This window comes from Pseudophryne corroboree, chromosome 1, assembly GCF_028390025.1.
Source record: "Pseudophryne corroboree isolate aPseCor3 chromosome 1, aPseCor3.hap2, whole genome shotgun sequence".
In the NCBI taxonomy this organism is placed as follows: Eukaryota; Metazoa; Chordata; class Amphibia; order Anura; family Myobatrachidae; genus Pseudophryne; species Pseudophryne corroboree.
In genome coordinates this window covers 54,127,443-54,145,368 of record NC_086444.1, presented here as the reverse complement: position 1 = coordinate 54,145,368, position 17,926 = coordinate 54,127,443, and the positions used below count along the sequence as shown (strand labels likewise).

The 17,926-nt window shown below is 41.5% G+C and overlaps 1 protein-coding gene across 7 annotated transcripts in view; it reads left to right on the top strand.

The window, feature by feature from the left end:
* Positions 1 to 17,926, top strand: part of WDR7 (WD repeat domain 7) — a 799,383-nt gene that overhangs the window by 322,205 nt on the left and 459,252 nt on the right. For all 7 annotated transcript variants that reach the window (XM_063959708.1, XM_063959725.1, XM_063959718.1 and 4 more), the window contains one exon: positions 10,764 to 10,887. In XM_063959708.1, coding sequence (XP_063815778.1) covers positions 10,764 to 10,887 — 124 coding nt within the window. The remainder of the gene's footprint in view (positions 1 to 10,763; positions 10,888 to 17,926) is intronic.

Genomic DNA, 17,926 nt, shown 5'->3' with positions numbered 1-17,926 from the left:
TTGGTATCCGGATCTGCAGGAGTTGCTCACAAAAGATCCGTGGCCTCTTCCTCTACGACAGGACCTGCTGCAACAGGGACCCTGTCTGTTCCAAGACTTACCGCGGCTGCGTTTGACAGCATGGCGGTTGAACGTCAGATCCTAGCGGAAAAGGATATTCCGGATGAGGTCATTCCTAGCCTGATTAAGGCTAGGAAAGACGTGACATCGAAACATTATCACCGAATATGGCGAAAATATGTTTCTTGGTGTGAGGCCAGGAATACTCCTACGGAGGAATTCCATTTGGGCCGTCTCCTTCACTTCCTACAAACGGGAGTGAATTTGGGCCTAAAATTAGGATCTATAAAGGTTCAAATTTCGGCATTATCCATTTTCTTTCAAAAACAATTGGCTTCTCTTCCTGAAGTACAGACATTTGTGAAGGGAGTACTGCATATTCAGCCTCATTTTATACCTCCGGTGGCGCCTTGGGACCTTAACGTGGTGTTAAGTTTCCTTAAGTCGCATTGGTTTGAGCCACTCAAATCGGTGGAGTTGAAGTATCTCACCTGGAAGGTGGTCATGTTGTTAGCCTTAGCTTCAGCAAGGCGAGTTTCGGAATTAGCGGCTTTGTCGCATAAAAGCCCCTATCTGGTTTTTCATGTGGATAGGGCGGAACTGAGGACTCGTCCTCAATTCCTTCCTAAGGTGGTCTCATCTTTTCATATGAACCAACCTATTGTGGTGCCTGTGGCTACGCGTGACTTGGAGGATTCCGAGTCCCTTGATGTGGTCAGGGCTTTGAAGATTTACGTGGCCAGAACAGCTAGGGTCAGGAAGACAGAAGCTTTGTTTGTTCTATATGCAGCCAACAAGGTTGGCGCTCCTGCTTCAAAGCAGACTATTGTTCGCTGGATCTGTAACATGATTCAGCAAGCGCATTCTACGGCAGGATTGCCGTTGCCAAAATCGGTTAAGGCCCATTCAACTAGGAAGGTGGGCTCTTCTTGGGCGGCTGCCCGAGGGGTCTCGGCTTTACAGTTGTGCCGAGCAGCTACTTGGTCGGGATCAAACACCTTTGCAAAGTTCTATAAGTTTGATACCCTGGCTGAGGAGGACCTCCTGTTTTCTCAATCGATGCTGCAGAGTCATCCGCACTCTCCCGACCGTTTGGGAGCTTTGGTATGATCCCCATGGTCCTTACGGAGTCCCAGCATCCTCTAGGACGTTAGAGAAAATAAGATTTTAAACCTACCGGTAAATCTTTTTCTCGTAGTCCGTAGATGATGCTGGGCGCCCCTCCCAAGTGCAAACTACTCCTGCAAGACTTGGTGTGAAAGTTATTTCACATATGGTGGTGGTGTGAAAGTTATTGCTTAAATAAGGGTTATGTTATAGTTTCATCGGTTTGGACCGAAACTATGTTGTTTTTCATACTGTTAACTGGTTAGTTTAACACAAGTTATACGGTGTGATTGGTGTGGCTGGTATGAATTTTGCCCTTGGATGAACAAAAATCCTTTCCTCGTACTGTCCATCTCCTCTGGGCACAGTTTCTCTCTCCTCAGTCCCTCGATGCAGGGAGTCTGTTGCCAGCAGTGCTCCCTGAAAATAAAAAACCTAACAAATATACTTTCTTAGCAGGAAACTCAGGAGAGCTCCCTGCAGTGCACCCATCTCCTCTGGGCAGAGTCTCAAACTGAGGTCTGGAGGAGGGGCATAGAGGGAGGAGCCAGTGCACACCCAGAGTCAAAGTCTTTCTTAAAGTGCCCATGTCTCCTGCTGAGCCCGTCTATTCCCCATGGTCCTTACAGAGTCCCAGCATCCTCTACGGACTACGAGAAAAAGATTTACCGGTAGGTTTAAAATCTTATTTTTTACGCCTTTTTATGGATATATTCATCCAGACACTAAAATGTCCTCAGACGTAAATAAAAAGATTTGTGTTATAAATACTGAGTTTTCTTCATACCTAGAACTTCAGCCTTTTTAACAAACTGAATGTGACTGATTATAATGCTTGGTGTGAAAGTTGGAGAAGCAGCCTGGGTACAGGGACACAAGACACTGCATGCAGATGTACTTAGTATTACATGTGCATTCGCATCGCGCCACCTGTTAGCATGTTATGCATCCGTAAACTTTGGTCAGTGACTTCCCGCACTGATCCTGAGTTCATTGCGTGCCTTTGACACAACCCTGCGCTACTATGTAGGTGGTGTCTCATTTGGTCTTCCTCTTCAGTGTAGCTCCATAGAACCAGCGTTGGTCAATGCTTGAGCAATGGATGCTCTGAAATCCAAGTGATTTTTGTCAATTAATCCACACATTATATACAGCAGCAATGCATGTATACAAGTCACACATCAAGACAGTAAAAGACCACGAATGTTTGATCTCCCGTTGTTGCGTCTGTGTGGGTACATCGCCACACACTGATTCCTGATATCCGCTTTCCACGCGTACGTGTTATACTACTCTGTAGCTAACCCTGTTGCTCTTGATGTCTGGAAAAAATAAAAGCAAAACTAATAAAGCATCCACCACTACTACCACAGCTGCTACTAATGATAATAATTTTAATCATTTGCAATCTAAATAAGTTAAGATAGCATTATAAGTATCATTATAAGTTATCAGCTGTCAAAACTATCATATAAGGCTATTATATGAGGAAGATATTTAGGTTACCCTATATGCCAGGATAAGCCTTGCACACAGTATGGATCTTTATTTTGCATGACGTCCACTGAAGGGGACATTATGGTTTTACATCAACTGTGAAAAAAATAAATTGAGTATTTGATCAAAACACATATGTGATCACACAGGTTCTCATATTCTGTCCTCAGGACCTCATACACTCCTCACAGAATCACAAGTGAAATAATAAGCTCCACCTGTAGATCTTTTAAAATGTGTCAGTGAGTAATGATTGCAGCTGTGCACCTGCTGGGTTTAGATACTATGTTACTATTAAATTCTTAATGGATAAGGATATACAGGGTTACGGGGCATAGTCACGCACTATGGTTATTAGAAAAAAAGAGGGGTTAATCGGAACGGCAGTCAGCAACTTCAGTCAAAATTTTATACAAAATAATCGTGCATAGGAGACCGCAAATAGGTTGAACCCGATGGACAATGGTCTTTTTTCAACCTTAGATACTATGTTACTATGGTACCTGGAAAACGTTGACTGTTTGGGGTCCTGAGTTTGAGAACCTATGATCTACCATATTATGCCCTAAACGTACCTGTACCTTTGTACCTGCTCTGCTATCTGGGCATTACGGATGGTGTAATGGTTAGCATTACTGCCTCACAGCACTGAGGTCATCGGTTCGATTCCCACCATGGCTCTACCTGTGTGGAGTTTGTATATTCTCCCCGTACTTGCATGGATTTCCTCCGGGTACTCCGGTTTCCTCCCACAATCCAAAAATATATATTGGTAGGTCAATTGAATCCCAACAAATAAAAATTAACCCTAGTATGAATGTGTGCACGTGTACGTGTGGTAGGGAATATAGATTGTAAGCTCCACTGGGGCAGGGACTGATGTAAATTGCCAAATAGTCTCTGTAAAGCGCTGCGGAATATGTGTGCGCTATATAAAGAACTGGTAAATAAATCTTTGAGTAAAAATATTTTACAGAAATCACTGAAGTGCTTGTTTCTGTAGGAATTAAAAACTGGCACTAGGTGGCATGCCTCTTAATTTTGGTAGAGGTCCTAAGAAGAGGACACAATGCACTAGTGATGTCATAAGGACAAAAGTATTTGGCCACACTTGTTAATTACTGAATTCAGGTGTTTCAATCAGACCCATTGCCACGTGTATATAATCAAGAACCTAGCCATGCAGCCTCCATTTGCAAACATTTGTGATATAAAATGAGCCGTTCTGAAGAACTCGGTGACTTCAAGCATGGTACTTTAATAGGATGCCACCTTTGCAATAAGACGCTTTGTGAAATTTCTGCTGGATATTCCATGGTCAACTGTAAGTGATATTAGAAAGTGGAAGTGTTTAGGAACAACAGCAACTCAGCCATGAAGCGGAAGACCACGTAAAATCACAGAGCGCGGTCAATGGCTGGTAAGGCGGTGGTGTAAAAAAAGGCGCCAACGCTCTGCTTATTCCATAGCTGAAGAGTTCCAAACCTCCACTGGCATTAATGTAAGCACAAAAACTGTGCGGCTGGAGCTTAATGGAATGGCTTTCCATAGCCGAGCAGCTGCATGCAAGCCTCACATCAAGTCCAATGGCAAGTGTCGGATGGAGTGGTGTAGAGCATACTGACAGTGGACTGTGGAGCAGTGGAAACGTGTTCTGTGGAGTGATGAATCACGCTTCTTTGTTTGTCAGTCAGATGTGCGAGTCTGGGTTTGGCTGATGCCGGGAGAACGTTACCTGCCTGACTGCATTATGCCAACTGTGAAGTTTGGTGGAGGAGGGATAATGGTATGGGGCTGTTTCTCAGGGTTTGGCCTAGGCCCCTTATCTCCAGTGAAGAGCAATCTTAATGCATCAGCATACCAAGACATTTTCAACAATACTATACTTCCACCTTTTTCTAGTCCAATATGACAGTGCCCCAGTGCACAGACCAAGGACTAAAAAAAAAACATGGTTTGATGAGTTCGGTGTGGTACAACTTGACTGGCCTGCATAGAGCCCTGACCTCAACCCCATCAAGCACCTTTGGGAGAAATTGGAATGGAGATTGCGAGCCTGGCCGTGTCTTGAATGGGCACAAATTCCCACAGAAACACTCCAAAATCTTGTGGAAAGCCTTCCAAGAAGGGTGGAAGCTGTAATATTTGCAAAAGTGGAACCAACTCCACATTAAAGTACAGTGCCTTGTCAAAGTATTCACCCCCCTTTGCATTTTTCATGTTTTGTTGCCTCACAACCTGGAATTAAAATTGATTGTTTGAAGGTTTGCATCATTTCATTCACAGAACATGGCTACAATGTTGAAGATGTTTTTTTTTAATTTTTTTTATTGTGAAGCAAACAACAAATAGGACAAAATAACAAACAACTTCAGCGTGCATAACTATTCACCCCCCTAAAGTCAGTACTTTGTAGAGCCACCTTTTGCGGTAATTACAGCTGCCAGTCGCTTTGGATAAGTCTCTATGAGCTTGCCACATCTTGCCACTGGGATTTTTGCCCATTCCTCAAGGCAAAACTTCTCCAGCTCCTTCATGTTGGATGGTTTCCGCTTGTGAACAGCAATCTTCAAGTCTGACCACAGATTATCAATTGGATTGAGATCTGGGCTTTGACAAGGCCATTACAACACATTTAAATGTTTCCCTTTAGCAGTATACTTCGGGTCATTGTCCTGCTGGAAGGTGAACCTCCGTCCCAGTCTCAAATCACAGGCAGACTGAAACAGGTTTTGCTCAAGAATATCCCTGTATTTAGCACCATCCAGCTTTCCCTCGACTCAAAACAGTTTCCCAGTCCCTGCTGCTGAAAAACATCCCCACGCCATGATACTGCCACCACGTTTCACTGTGGGGATGGTGTTCTTGGGGTGATGGGATGTGTTGGGTTTGCGCCAGACATAGAGTTTTCCTTGGTGGCCGAAAAGTTCAATTTTAGTCTCATCTGACCAGAGCACCATCCTCCATACATTTGGGGGAGTCGTCCACATGCCTTTTGGCAAACTCAAAACGTGCCTTCTTATTTTTAACCCTAAGTAATGGCTTTTTTCTGGCCACTCTTCCATAAAGCCCAGCTCTATGGAGTGTACGGCTTATTGTGGTCACATGCGCAGATACTCCAGTCTCTGCTGTGGAACTCTGCAGCTCCTTCAGGGTTACCTTTGGTCTCTGTGCCTCTCTGATTAATGCCCCCTTGCCCGGTCTGTGAGTTTTCGTGGCGGGCCCTCTTGGCAGATGTATTGTTGTACCGTGTTCTTTCCATTTGAAGATGGTGGATTTGATGGTGCTCCGGGGGATCATCAAAGATTTGGATTTTTTTTTTAATAACCCAACTTTGACTTGTACTTCTCAACAACTTTGTCCCTGACTTGTTTGGAGAGCTCCTTGGTCTTCATGGTGTGATGCCTCTTGCTTAGTGGTGTTGCAGCTTCTGGGGCCTTTCAGAAAAGGTGTGTTTATACTTACATATCATGTGACACTTAGATTGCTTGACATCATTTCACTAATTATGTGACTTCTGAAGGTAATTGGTTTTACCAGAACTTTTGAGGGGCTTCACAGCAAAGGGGGTGAATACATATGCCAAGCGACAATTTTCAATTTTTTATTTATAAAAAAAAAAAAAATTCTAGAAATTTTTCTCATTTCACTTCACCAACTTAGACTATTTTGTGCAGATCCATCACGTAAAATTCAGATAAAAAAAAAATTACAGGTTGTAATGTAACAAAATAGGTAAAAAGCCAAGGGGGTGAATACTTTAGCAAGGCACTGTATATGTATTTGAGTACAATGTCATTACAGTCCCTGTTGGTGTAATGGTCAGGCGCCTGAATACTTTTGTCCATATAGTGTAGTTTATGTAGTAGATTATGATTTAAAAACAGCTGTCCACTGTAGTGGCCTCTATGCATGAAATGGTTTAAACATGGCTAATTACAGGCTTAGAATTCACAAAACGTTTACTGACCTGACCTGGAAGGAAATGCGTTAATGGCATTCATGAGAACAACTCATGCACCATGGCCACGTTTCCGTGCACATTTGTATTTCCTAATATGAGTGGTAGGTGCCATGTTACACAATTCAGTTGAACAGTGCCCATAGTTTCCAAATTGTCCTGGTGAATCATATATATCTGTAGTGCAGCTTTAATAAACAGCACATCTAAGTCAGTGCCTCTTGCCTCTCCACATGAAATACATTGATTTTAGATTATAGGGGGGGGGGGGGGAAATATTATATATATATATATATATATATATACAGGTTGAGTATCCCATATCCAAATATTCCGAAATACGGAATTTTTTGAGTGAGAGTGAGATAGTGAAACCTTTGTATTCTGATGGCTCAATGTACACAAACTTTGTTTAATACACTAAGGTATCAAAAATATTGTATTAAATAACCTTCAAGCTGTGTGTATAAGGTGTATATGAAACATAAATGATTTGTGTGAATGTACACACACTTTGATTAATGCACAAAGTTATTAAAAATATTGGCTAGAATGACCTTCAGGCTGTGTGTATAAGGTGTATATGAAATATAAATGCATTCTGTGCTTAGACTTGGGTCCTATCGCCATGGTATCTCATTATGGTATGCAATTATTCCAAAATACGGAAAAATCCGATATCCAAAATACTTCTGGTCCCAAGCATTTTGGATAAGGGATACTCAACCTGTATCATACCCCTTTTCCACCTACGAGCACGGGTCGCAGCCGGGAGCCTGACACGGGAGCTGCCCCCTGCTGCGACCCGTGCTCGGCCCCTTTCCCATCAGCAGTCACAACCCGGCATATGCCGGGTTGGTGACGCTTCTAGTGACGCGGCGCAGGGAGATCGTGATCTCCCAGCGCCGCCCTTCCATACAGTGTAAACGGGAGCCGTGTCGCATCGATACGGCTCCCGTTTACACTACAACCCTACCCGGATCATTCCCGTGTCCTACCCAGGTAGATAGCCGGGTAGGATTCACGGGTCACTCGATCCGGGTTTACCCTTTTCCACTAGCAAAAAACACGGGTAAATGCGCGCCCCCGTGCATTTACCCGTGTTTTTTGAGCTAGTGGAAAAGGGGTATTAGTGTGCCTTAGTTTACCTTTAAATGCCACACTTCTGTGATTTTTATTTTAATCCCATCCTTAGCAAATACTGTTCAGCAATGTATTACTGTTCACAGCCAGTACTAACCAGGGGTACAACACACTTGGGAACGTATAAGTAATAAAATCACTCTGTTGCCACATATTGTTTTTATCTTAAGCGGCCAGCGATCATAAATGTTTCCAGCTTAAGTTTCATTTAGAGATAAATCTTCTTTCCACTCAACAAGGGGCAGAGATCTGCGGCTGCGAGCATCCATTAAACTCGTGCAAAGCTGCCGCTCTCGAAGAGACCAGCGCACACGTGTTTAACCCCGTCGCTGGAGGAGCTCCGTCTGATAAATGACTCGATAGCCCGGCCATCACACCTATGCTGCTGTGGCAAAAATTGTCTGTCTGCAGATCTGAGGCCCTGATACATGCATTTGACAGATGGAATCCAGGCCACTTGATAGCTTAATTGGAAATCAACTCCTCGCTATCTTGTGGGAACATCGCCATGTGCCAAAACAAAGTGATGATTTTTCTCCAGTACAAGACAAATCATTTTTAATTGGTTCATTGAGAGCATCCACAGTCTGTTTGTCTTGGCTTTTTTTTTTTCTTGTTGTTTTCACGATTGCAGCAGATTGTTGAAAATTGTTCTCCCCCTAGATACATGCATCTGTATTCTGCCTGCGTGTGACGGAATGGAGTGACAGCTTCACTTCCACTGGGCAATATTTCATTGTCTTTAAATATTAGAAGCCAGGCGTCGCTCGCAGATTGGTCTTATAGGAGGTGATCAGCCACAGTTGGGTGTGATATATTAAAGAAAAAATTCATAATGTCGATATGCAGCATGTCAACATTGACTACGTCGACTTAGATCATGTCGACACTGATAAAATGTTAGCATTAGAATGTCAACAAAACGTATCTGGTGGTCTAGTGGTGACTCGCCTGGTAAGGCAGCTCCGGCAGTGTTTTCTGGTGACATCAGGATGGATTCCGGTGGATCCTGTGTGGTTTCCGGCATATGACTAACCCTAATGCTCCACAGCCTAACCCTCCCCCTAGTGCCTAACCCTAACCTTACCCATAAAAGCTAACACTAACTCTCCCTTTATTGCTTAACACTAACTTCACCTAGTGCCTGACCCTCCCACCAAATGTCTAACCCAGGCATTCCCAACCTCTGTCCTCAAGGCACACTAACAGTCCTGGTTTTAGTGATATTTTTGTATTTTTGAATACACAGAAAGCTTCTATCATGGGTTTAGGTCCTGTCCCACTCTATTAAAGAGACTGAACCACACCCAAGCATATCAGTTAATGAAAACCTGGGGAATTTCTAAAAAAAAAAAATATATATATATATATATATATATATAGTACCAAGTTATCCGGCACTCACGAAAAACAATATTCAAAATGCCAGGGTGCCCTCCTAATGATAATGCAAAACACAGTCTCCTTCCCCACCTGTGGCTCAGGTGTTAGCAGCAAAGGAAATGAGGCGGCACTCCATGGACTTATGCAAAAATATTGATTTGTATTCAAAACATGGTGAAATCTGGTTCTTTCTTTCACAGCACAGGGGTTACCTTACCTGATGAAAAGGCTGCAATGCCTTGAAACGTCGTAAGATGTTTGCCCCCCCTTTTTGTTTGATTTAATTGACACAATGTTATTTTGATTTCACCATGTTTTGAATACAAATCAATATTTTTGCATAAGTCCATGGAGTGCCGCCTCATTTCCTTTGCTGCTAACACCTGAGCCACAGGTGGGGAAGGAGACTGTGTTTTATATATATATATATATATATATATATATACATACACACACATACTGATTCAATTGTTTTGTGGGCGCTCAAACATGTTAAACGCTAACTAGGGTTATTCAATTATTGCCTCCTTTGGGCACCCATGCAGAGTGGCTAAACCTGTTTAAAGTACAGGTTAGGGTGCTCAAACCTCGGAGCTTACTCACATTTCAGCTCACACCTCAGGAGGCTGCGAGGTGAAATGTGTCTCACTGGCTGCATGCTCACTCCAACAAAACAACAATTGAATCTCTACATTGGGTGCCATCTAGTGGCGGCCCAGGGAGACCAAATATTGAATTCCCCGGATGAGAGAGAGAGAAACTCACCCAATCCAAATAGATTAGGCAGAACCAGCACAAACTTGAATCAATGAAGAAGCTTTTTTCACATATGTGCATCATGGGTATACATACAAAGGTGGAATTCACTGGGTGCCCAACTGTTTCCTTCAATTGTTGAGGTTTTCCTCAGGGATGTGATTTGGCCGCCAGATCGCTGCTCATCTTGAACGTCTGTCCTGCCGTTATCAAAGGCAGTTCACTAAACACAAACCTGTTCCCATGACATGACATTATCACCGTACACCTTGACAAGTTGGCAATGAATTTCAGCGGCTCGTGTGCACTTTAGACGCAAAAATGTGATCACACTACACACCTCAGTGTGTGACCATGTTCCCGGCAGCCCTGCCATCTTACAGCTGATGTTGGGACAGTATAATTGATGTAAGGCGCAGTCTAATGGCTGTAAGGGGAAGCAGCGGTCTACCCGCTCTGGCCTGGTGGGAAAATAAAATAAAATTAATGCCATTACAGACATAAGAGGTCTTGTCACCTTACTTTGTGTGTGTGCGTATATGTGTGTATAATATAATCTCTGCCTAAGGGTGTAGTTCTACTTTACCTAATAGAGTGAGGGTAAAACTGGCCACTCCTGGTCCAATACCCTGTTCTGCAATCAGTGGAAGTAGCTGGTGATTAATCTACTACTGTATGCAGCCATCTGTACTTACTCAGAGATGGAAAGTAACCCTTACAGGAAATATGAGTAATCTCACTCTGAAACGTGGACTTTGGTTTTATAGGACACTAGTTACGGTGGCTATGGTTTGACATGAAATGCTTACAGGTATGTAGTGTACGTCAGTGATGTCAATTTGTTTTTCGGTCGCAGGTCCGAGAAGCCGCACAAGCTCTGCTACTGGCCGAACTTCGACGAATTGGACAGTCAGGACGCAAAGACGCCATTGATTTCTGGGCTCCATATTTACCTCAATATGTCGATACGATTATGTCACGTAAGTGTTTCATTATTTCTAGATTGCATTTTTTTTTAAACAATTTCACTAAATTGCCACTTTCCCAGAAACCATTGAGAAACCAATTGTAATTCCCAGATTATAATAGTTTCGTTTTACCCCCTTTCATTTAAGTCAGAATATTGTGCACATTCACTGTCTTAAACACAGGGGAAAATCCATAATTATGAACAGGAGGTGGCTTTGGTAACCTCACAGTTTTTATTTGTTGAATGACCACTTGATATATGAATGAATGTATATACATCCGTAGATTTTGAAAAAAACAAACTAACCAGGGAAAACACTTCATTTTCCAATGAGTCTGCAGCCATTTCCGGTTTAAAAACAGGGACAGCTCTTAAGGCTTGGCTGTAAAAAAACAAACAAACAAGCACTTAAATGCAGTTGAATTAAAGTAACACACATGAAAGTAGGCTCCAGATCTGTTTTGTTCTTTGTTATCCCGTCCACCTGTTACGCTGGCACTTGCTGTGTTACCAATGTAGTGTAGTGAAGTGAAAATTTACAGTCGTGGCTGTGAATGACCAAACCAACAACTGTCCAACCAGTGCCTTTTGTAGACACCCCAGCAGGTCTTGTGAAACCGCGCAGGCACGGTTCCATGGTGGCGTATAAGGGTGCGCCGATAGGTATTCCAGCGTACACAGACTCTATAAGTGGGCATCTCAGTCCTTGGACACTTGGTGGCACAGAGGGAAGGGGTTTGTATCGGTATTTGCATAAAGTCACAGACGGGCGACCACCAGTATATACTGCTGCGTCACTTTTGCGTGCGACTTGGAATCAGGCCTATAGGCTCAAATATAATAGCCTGCGAGCATGGTAGTCAATCCCAGGATCGGGATCGGTGGGAACCTGGCCTAAAATTGGCCGGGATTCAATCCCGGGATTGGAGCTTTCAATCCCGGGGGTTTTGTAATTGACCACCACCTTACTTTTTTTCTACGCCGGGCAGCATTGAGCGTCCTCAGGAGGCAATGCGCACTGCGTGGGGGCGGGGGGGACCTACATTGGAAAAAAAAAGAAAAATCCCTGAATTGGCCACCCTACCTGCGAGTTGCAGGTTCCAGCATGATTTAGCCCATAGATTTAAAGCAGCAATACTTTTAAAATGCAAACCATGCTGGTTTTGCCTTTTAATGTATTGCTGCCTTTAAATCTACGAGCTTGATCGTAGAAATGTTGCCAATGTCTGCAACTCGTTGGCTATTATTTGTAGATCATAGTGTTACTCTGTAGTCATAGCCTAGCCGTAATGTACTCCTACTCCCATACATGTAATGGCGTTCTACTTGCAGTAAGCTTGCCAGTTATCATTATTACCTATCCAATCTCCGAGCAGCCAGAGGAAAGCCGGGCCTCTGATTCTATAAAGCAAAGAACTCAAAAGTTCTGAACTTTTTTCTGTTCCTTTCATGAAGGGACTGGCCGACGAAAAAGTAGGATCCAGAGTTACATAGACTCCATCTTTATCTATTGGGCAGGTGTTAGTGTCATTTGTTTTTCCCTGTTTGATGATTACATCAGGAATGTTCTTGAACCAGCCTACTGTCAGGTTCCCAACAGTTGGAATACAGACAGCGGGATCCCAACAGCCAGAATTCCACCGGTAATAACGGGGGGTTATGGTTAAGCACTAGTTATCTGCGAGAGGGGATGTTAGGGTTAGGCTGCGGGAGGGGTGGGGTAGGGTTTATATGCGTAAGCGCTGATATAGAAGAGGGTGGGGAAGTGAGTGGAGATCATAGTGGTGGAGGGGTAGTTTTAGGGTTGGCTGATAAGGAAATAGAGATGGTTTGGGGTGCAATGGGTAAAGTAGCAAACTTTGTAATGGGCAATTAAACTTCTTCCTCATCTAGGAAACTGGGTAGACAGCCAAGCAGTGGCCATTCCCTACGGCTCATCCTCTTTCCCTGGTGGCCCAAATCCTTTAACCGGAGTCTTAGGTGTCCTGGATAAGAGATGTCATGTTTGTGTATGTATATAAATTGAACAGATAGAGCGTCCACTATAGTGGAGAAGTACTTTATGTACTAAGTGGTAATAAGTAATGTGCTGGATAAATGTTTAATATTTATGCTGTAAAAGTCCTTCCATTGAGCGGCTGGAGCTCCACACTCTCTGACCTGAGCCAGAGGTGAAGATCAGCAGAAAATCTGTGCTATGGAGTGGATTTCATTTTTATATCTTCATCTGACATAACACGCGTTTCGCTCGGCAGCTTCATCACACAGCTCCAACCAGCTGACTTAAATATTCAAGTCAGCTGGATATGTCTTCTCTTTTTGAGTGTTTAATCGTTGTATTACTTAAATAAAATAAGTCCAAAATGTTTCTGACATGAGCAGTGGGAGCCGTTAGAACACGTCGCCCCTTCCCCTAACAGCTCCCGATGCCAGTGAGACATGACGGGTGAGGAGACAGCCAGGGGCTACATAGTAAGGAAGATGGAAGGTTGGAGTTGGGGATGGAGAATAGAGAGTTATAACGTGTGCGTGATGACTTTGTATGAATAAAAAAGAAGCTGCACTCCACAAAAACATCTTTAACACTCAAAGTTGTAATGCATGATAATACGGGGAATGGTAGCTTCATATAACCTGGCCAACTGCGCCAAAGTCTCCGTGATCAGACTCTCCGAGATATGAATGTCACAATTGCTGTGTATTTTGTCTATACATGATGTCACTCTATGTTTAAATGTGATAATTGCTTTGTTCTCTTCATATGGGTTGAAGATATATTGATATACAGGTTGAATATCCCTTACCCAAATTTCAAAATTCCACATTTTTGGTTCCCCTACTGAGATAATGACATATATATCATATATTATGTGTATATATAGATGTATTATATAGATATACAGGTTGAGTATCCCTTATCCAAAATGCTTGGGACCAGAAGTATTTTGGATATCGAATATTTCTGTATTTTGGAATAATTGCATACTATAATGAGATACTAAGCACAGAATGCATTTATGTTTCATATACACCTTATACACACAGCCTGGAGGTCATTCAATACAATATTTTTAATAACTTTGTGTATTAAACAAAGTTTGTGTACACTAAGCCATCAGAAAACAAAGGTTTCACTATCTCACTCCAAAAAGTCTGTATTTCTGAATATTTGTATATGGGATACTCAACCTATATAATATAATATAATATAAATGTATATGTGTCATTATCTCAGTAGGGGAACCAAAAATGTGTAATTTTGCATAAGGGATACTCAACCTGTGTGTGTGTGTGTGTTTATGTATGTATGTGTGTGTGTGTATGTGTGTGTATATATATATATATATATATATATGTGTGTGTATCTATCTATCTATCTATCTATCTATCTATCTATCTATCTATCTATCTATCTATCTATCGATTTGTGTGTGTTTGTGTATGTATGTAGATATAGATATGGAGATATATATATATATATATATATATATATTGAATATATATATATATTATACCCACATATATAGTGTATAATTGACGATGCATATAATAACATCAATTCTATTGCTTTGTGTAATGTACAGTAACAGCGGGCATTGATTTACCATTAATGCTATTTTACCAAACTGCTTTTTTGTTTTTAGTAACGGGACCATCTGTTCATGTAATCCTTCATTTGTGTTTAAATTAACCTCTCCCTGTTGGGATTTTTTTTTTTTTTAAATGGTCATTTCTTAGACTGCCCTCAATTGCGAGGAAAGCCTGTGTCCGGCAGGACAGCTAGACCGGCATATCAGATACTCCCCCCTCCCCCTCACCCCTGGTTTTACCTTATAAAATATCCACTGCGCCTTTAATGGAAAATAAAAGGTTATCTTGCCCTGGCCTTTGTGTGTATGTGCTGATGTGAATGCAGGCAGCCAGACAGGCAATGTGTGGAGAGAGACTAGGGAACAGTCTGCAGATCGATAACAGTGGTGTGAAGTGAATTAATGTGAGGCAGTCAGTCTGTCTGTCATAGGCATTGCGGGGAATGTAAGGCAGTACCGGTCACTCACCACCGAGATGTCTTTCCTAGAAATCCACCTCCCTCCCTGACACAAGCACTTACTGTATGTTCTTGGTCGCCTATACCATTGTGTTTTCTCCGAAACCGTTCACTATTTTCACCATCTCCGACATCGAGAATATTGGAGAATAAATATTTTCTGCATACGGTATGTGGCGGAATAAATACAATACTCTTACAGATCATACCCTTACTTAACCGCTTTTAAAATTGTCTTAACATGTGCAATAAAAAATAAATTCACTACTATTCCGCCCTGGTTTTTTATGCCAGGTCAAACCTATCGCTATAAGACAAAGGTAACCAATTAATGGTATAAAATATATAGAGACAGAGAGAAAGATAGATAGATAGATAGATAGATAGATAGATAGATAGATAGATAGATAGATAGATAGATAGACAGGTTGAGTATCCCATATCCAAATATTCTGAAATACGGAATTTTTTGAGTGAGATAGTGAAACCTTTGTTTTCTGATGGCTCAATGTACACAAACTTTGTTTAATACACAAAGTTATTAAACATATTGTATTATATTACGTTCAGGCTGTGTGTATAAGGTGTCATAAATGCATTCTGAGCTTAGACTTAGGTCCCATCGACATGATAATAGTGTGCAATTATTCCAAAAAAGTCTGATATCCAAAATACTTCTGATCCCAAGCATTTTGGATGGATTATATCTATCTATATAGATAGATATAATATATATATATATATATATATATATATAAATAAAAAAAAATATATATATACACACACCAAAACTCTCCTTCTGCGCTAATTGAATGGAAAAGGATTTTTACATCTGGTAAAATTAGTGTGGCTGCCCTATCCCATTAAGATCTCTGTTAGAAAGAACCAAGTACAATAAAGAATATATAGCATGGGTGCCAATGTCATTATTGTTATATATATATATATATATATATATGGGTGTGTGTATGATAGATATATATATATATATATATATATATATATATATAATTTGTAGTTTGCAAAATTCCCCTATTCTAAAAATAGGCTTCCCAGTACAGGCCGTGGCTCTATTCTCCATGTCCTCTCTGCGTTTAATGTTTGCTTTGTGTTGTACTCTATCATTTAGGAGGGTATATTGAATTTGCAATAAAATAAAAGAGATGACCCCTGTAAAACCATAGAGATCAACAAAACCCGTCTCGGTCATGCACGTGTTAAATTGTTCAGATGCACGAAGAAAAAAAACACACACAAACCTGCTTTATTTTATTGGGATTGATCAGGATGTGACCTGAGCCACTTCTACGAGACCGCAATATTAATAATCATCGGCAATATCCTCTGGAGTGAGGAATGAAGGGATAGGGCTCGGCGCATTATTAATAGATGTCACTTGTAGCAGTTTAAATGTATATTTCGTGTTATAGCAAATTAGTTATGTGTTCTAATCACTATGTGTGGCATTTTCAGCTGGTAAAATAAATCTGTTTCTTTCATTGTTTATACATATAGGAGTAACTTGGTAGCCAAGCAGGCTTATTATTGAGATATTATAAATCTACCTGTTCATAGCGATATTGTGTATAAATAAAAATTTCTGCATAGAACGTCTCAATATTTCCAGTATATTTGGTTGGAGCTGCAGTTTTTCAGTGGCTTGTCTGTTTCGTTTGTGATGTAAACAATAGGCAATAAGTATTTTTGCTAATTAACAGCACGCGTGGTCTATAGTCTTGGTAAGTGATAGGCAACCGCTTAAGTGTCCCTTACCCTTTAAAAGGGCACCTTACCCTTCATTGCAGTAAGGTAAAGCAATACATTTAATTTGAGAACAATTCTGTTTACACATATATTGGACAATGTTGCAATCCACAGATGATCACAACTACCATTATATAGTAGTATACATTCTAGCACCCTGCACTAGTCACAACCCATGCAGTTCCTCTTTCTTGCCTGGGATGTCGCTCTCTGCTCTGGTGCTTCTAGCACACTCTTGTCTGTATCTCAGCGCTGAGGTGAATTCAGTGGTTGCATCATCCCATCTGATGTGCTGCCCCCTTCTGTTGTTTTTTTGTTTTCTTTGAGGGCTCTGAACCTCCTCTTCCAGGCTCCCACATTGCACATGCAACCCTCCCAGACTATCCCCAGTATGAACCTAATCTTCCAGGGCTCATGAACTGCACATGCGCCTTTCCCCATGCATCCTGGGAGATGTAGTCTTTGTTCTGTGTCATAATAGCCGTGGCTGAATTGGGACTCTGGAAAGCTGTAATGCAGGGCGACTGCTGTGCCGCCCCCGGGTAGTGGCGCCCCTAGGCACATGCCTAGTGGAAAATCTAAAAATCCAGCCCTACTAGTGTATAACTACTATGGACACACACACGCTGCTCTTCATTAGAGACGAATGCTGCATTTTACTTGTTTAGTTACACTGTTTATTATAAATTCTTTGTGGATATTATTCTGTCTTCATTTAGTATTCCGTAAAAGTATTTCTTGTCGTGCACTTTCCGTGTTGTCCGGCATATATTCTATCAGAGAAAGGTACAGCGTGATATTGCTGAGAGGTCATTATGTATCTCCTTGCAGTGTGTGTAAGGCACAAGCGGCACTCTTGTGTAAGCTCTGTACGTATTATGTATTAAGAATGTATGAGCAGCAGCTGCGGTACAGGAAGAGTTTTATCTTAAACACCTCCTCATCTGATCTCACATTTATTATATATGTACAAGGCCCCTAGACGCTCCACGTCCTCTGAGATTTTAGGTATCGGGAAATGTCATTAAAGAAAAGTTGTCCCCCTATATTCAGTTACAGGTTTTATTGACCTTTCTATACTATTATATTTTATTTTATTTTTATAAAATCCTTCAGTTTCCACCCACAGTCCAAAACTTAATAAATATAGGCTAATAAGCCTCTCGTCTAATGGACCTTAGTATAGTTTTTTGCAAAGGTGTTTGGGAGATTAGATTGTAAGCTCCGATGGGGTAGA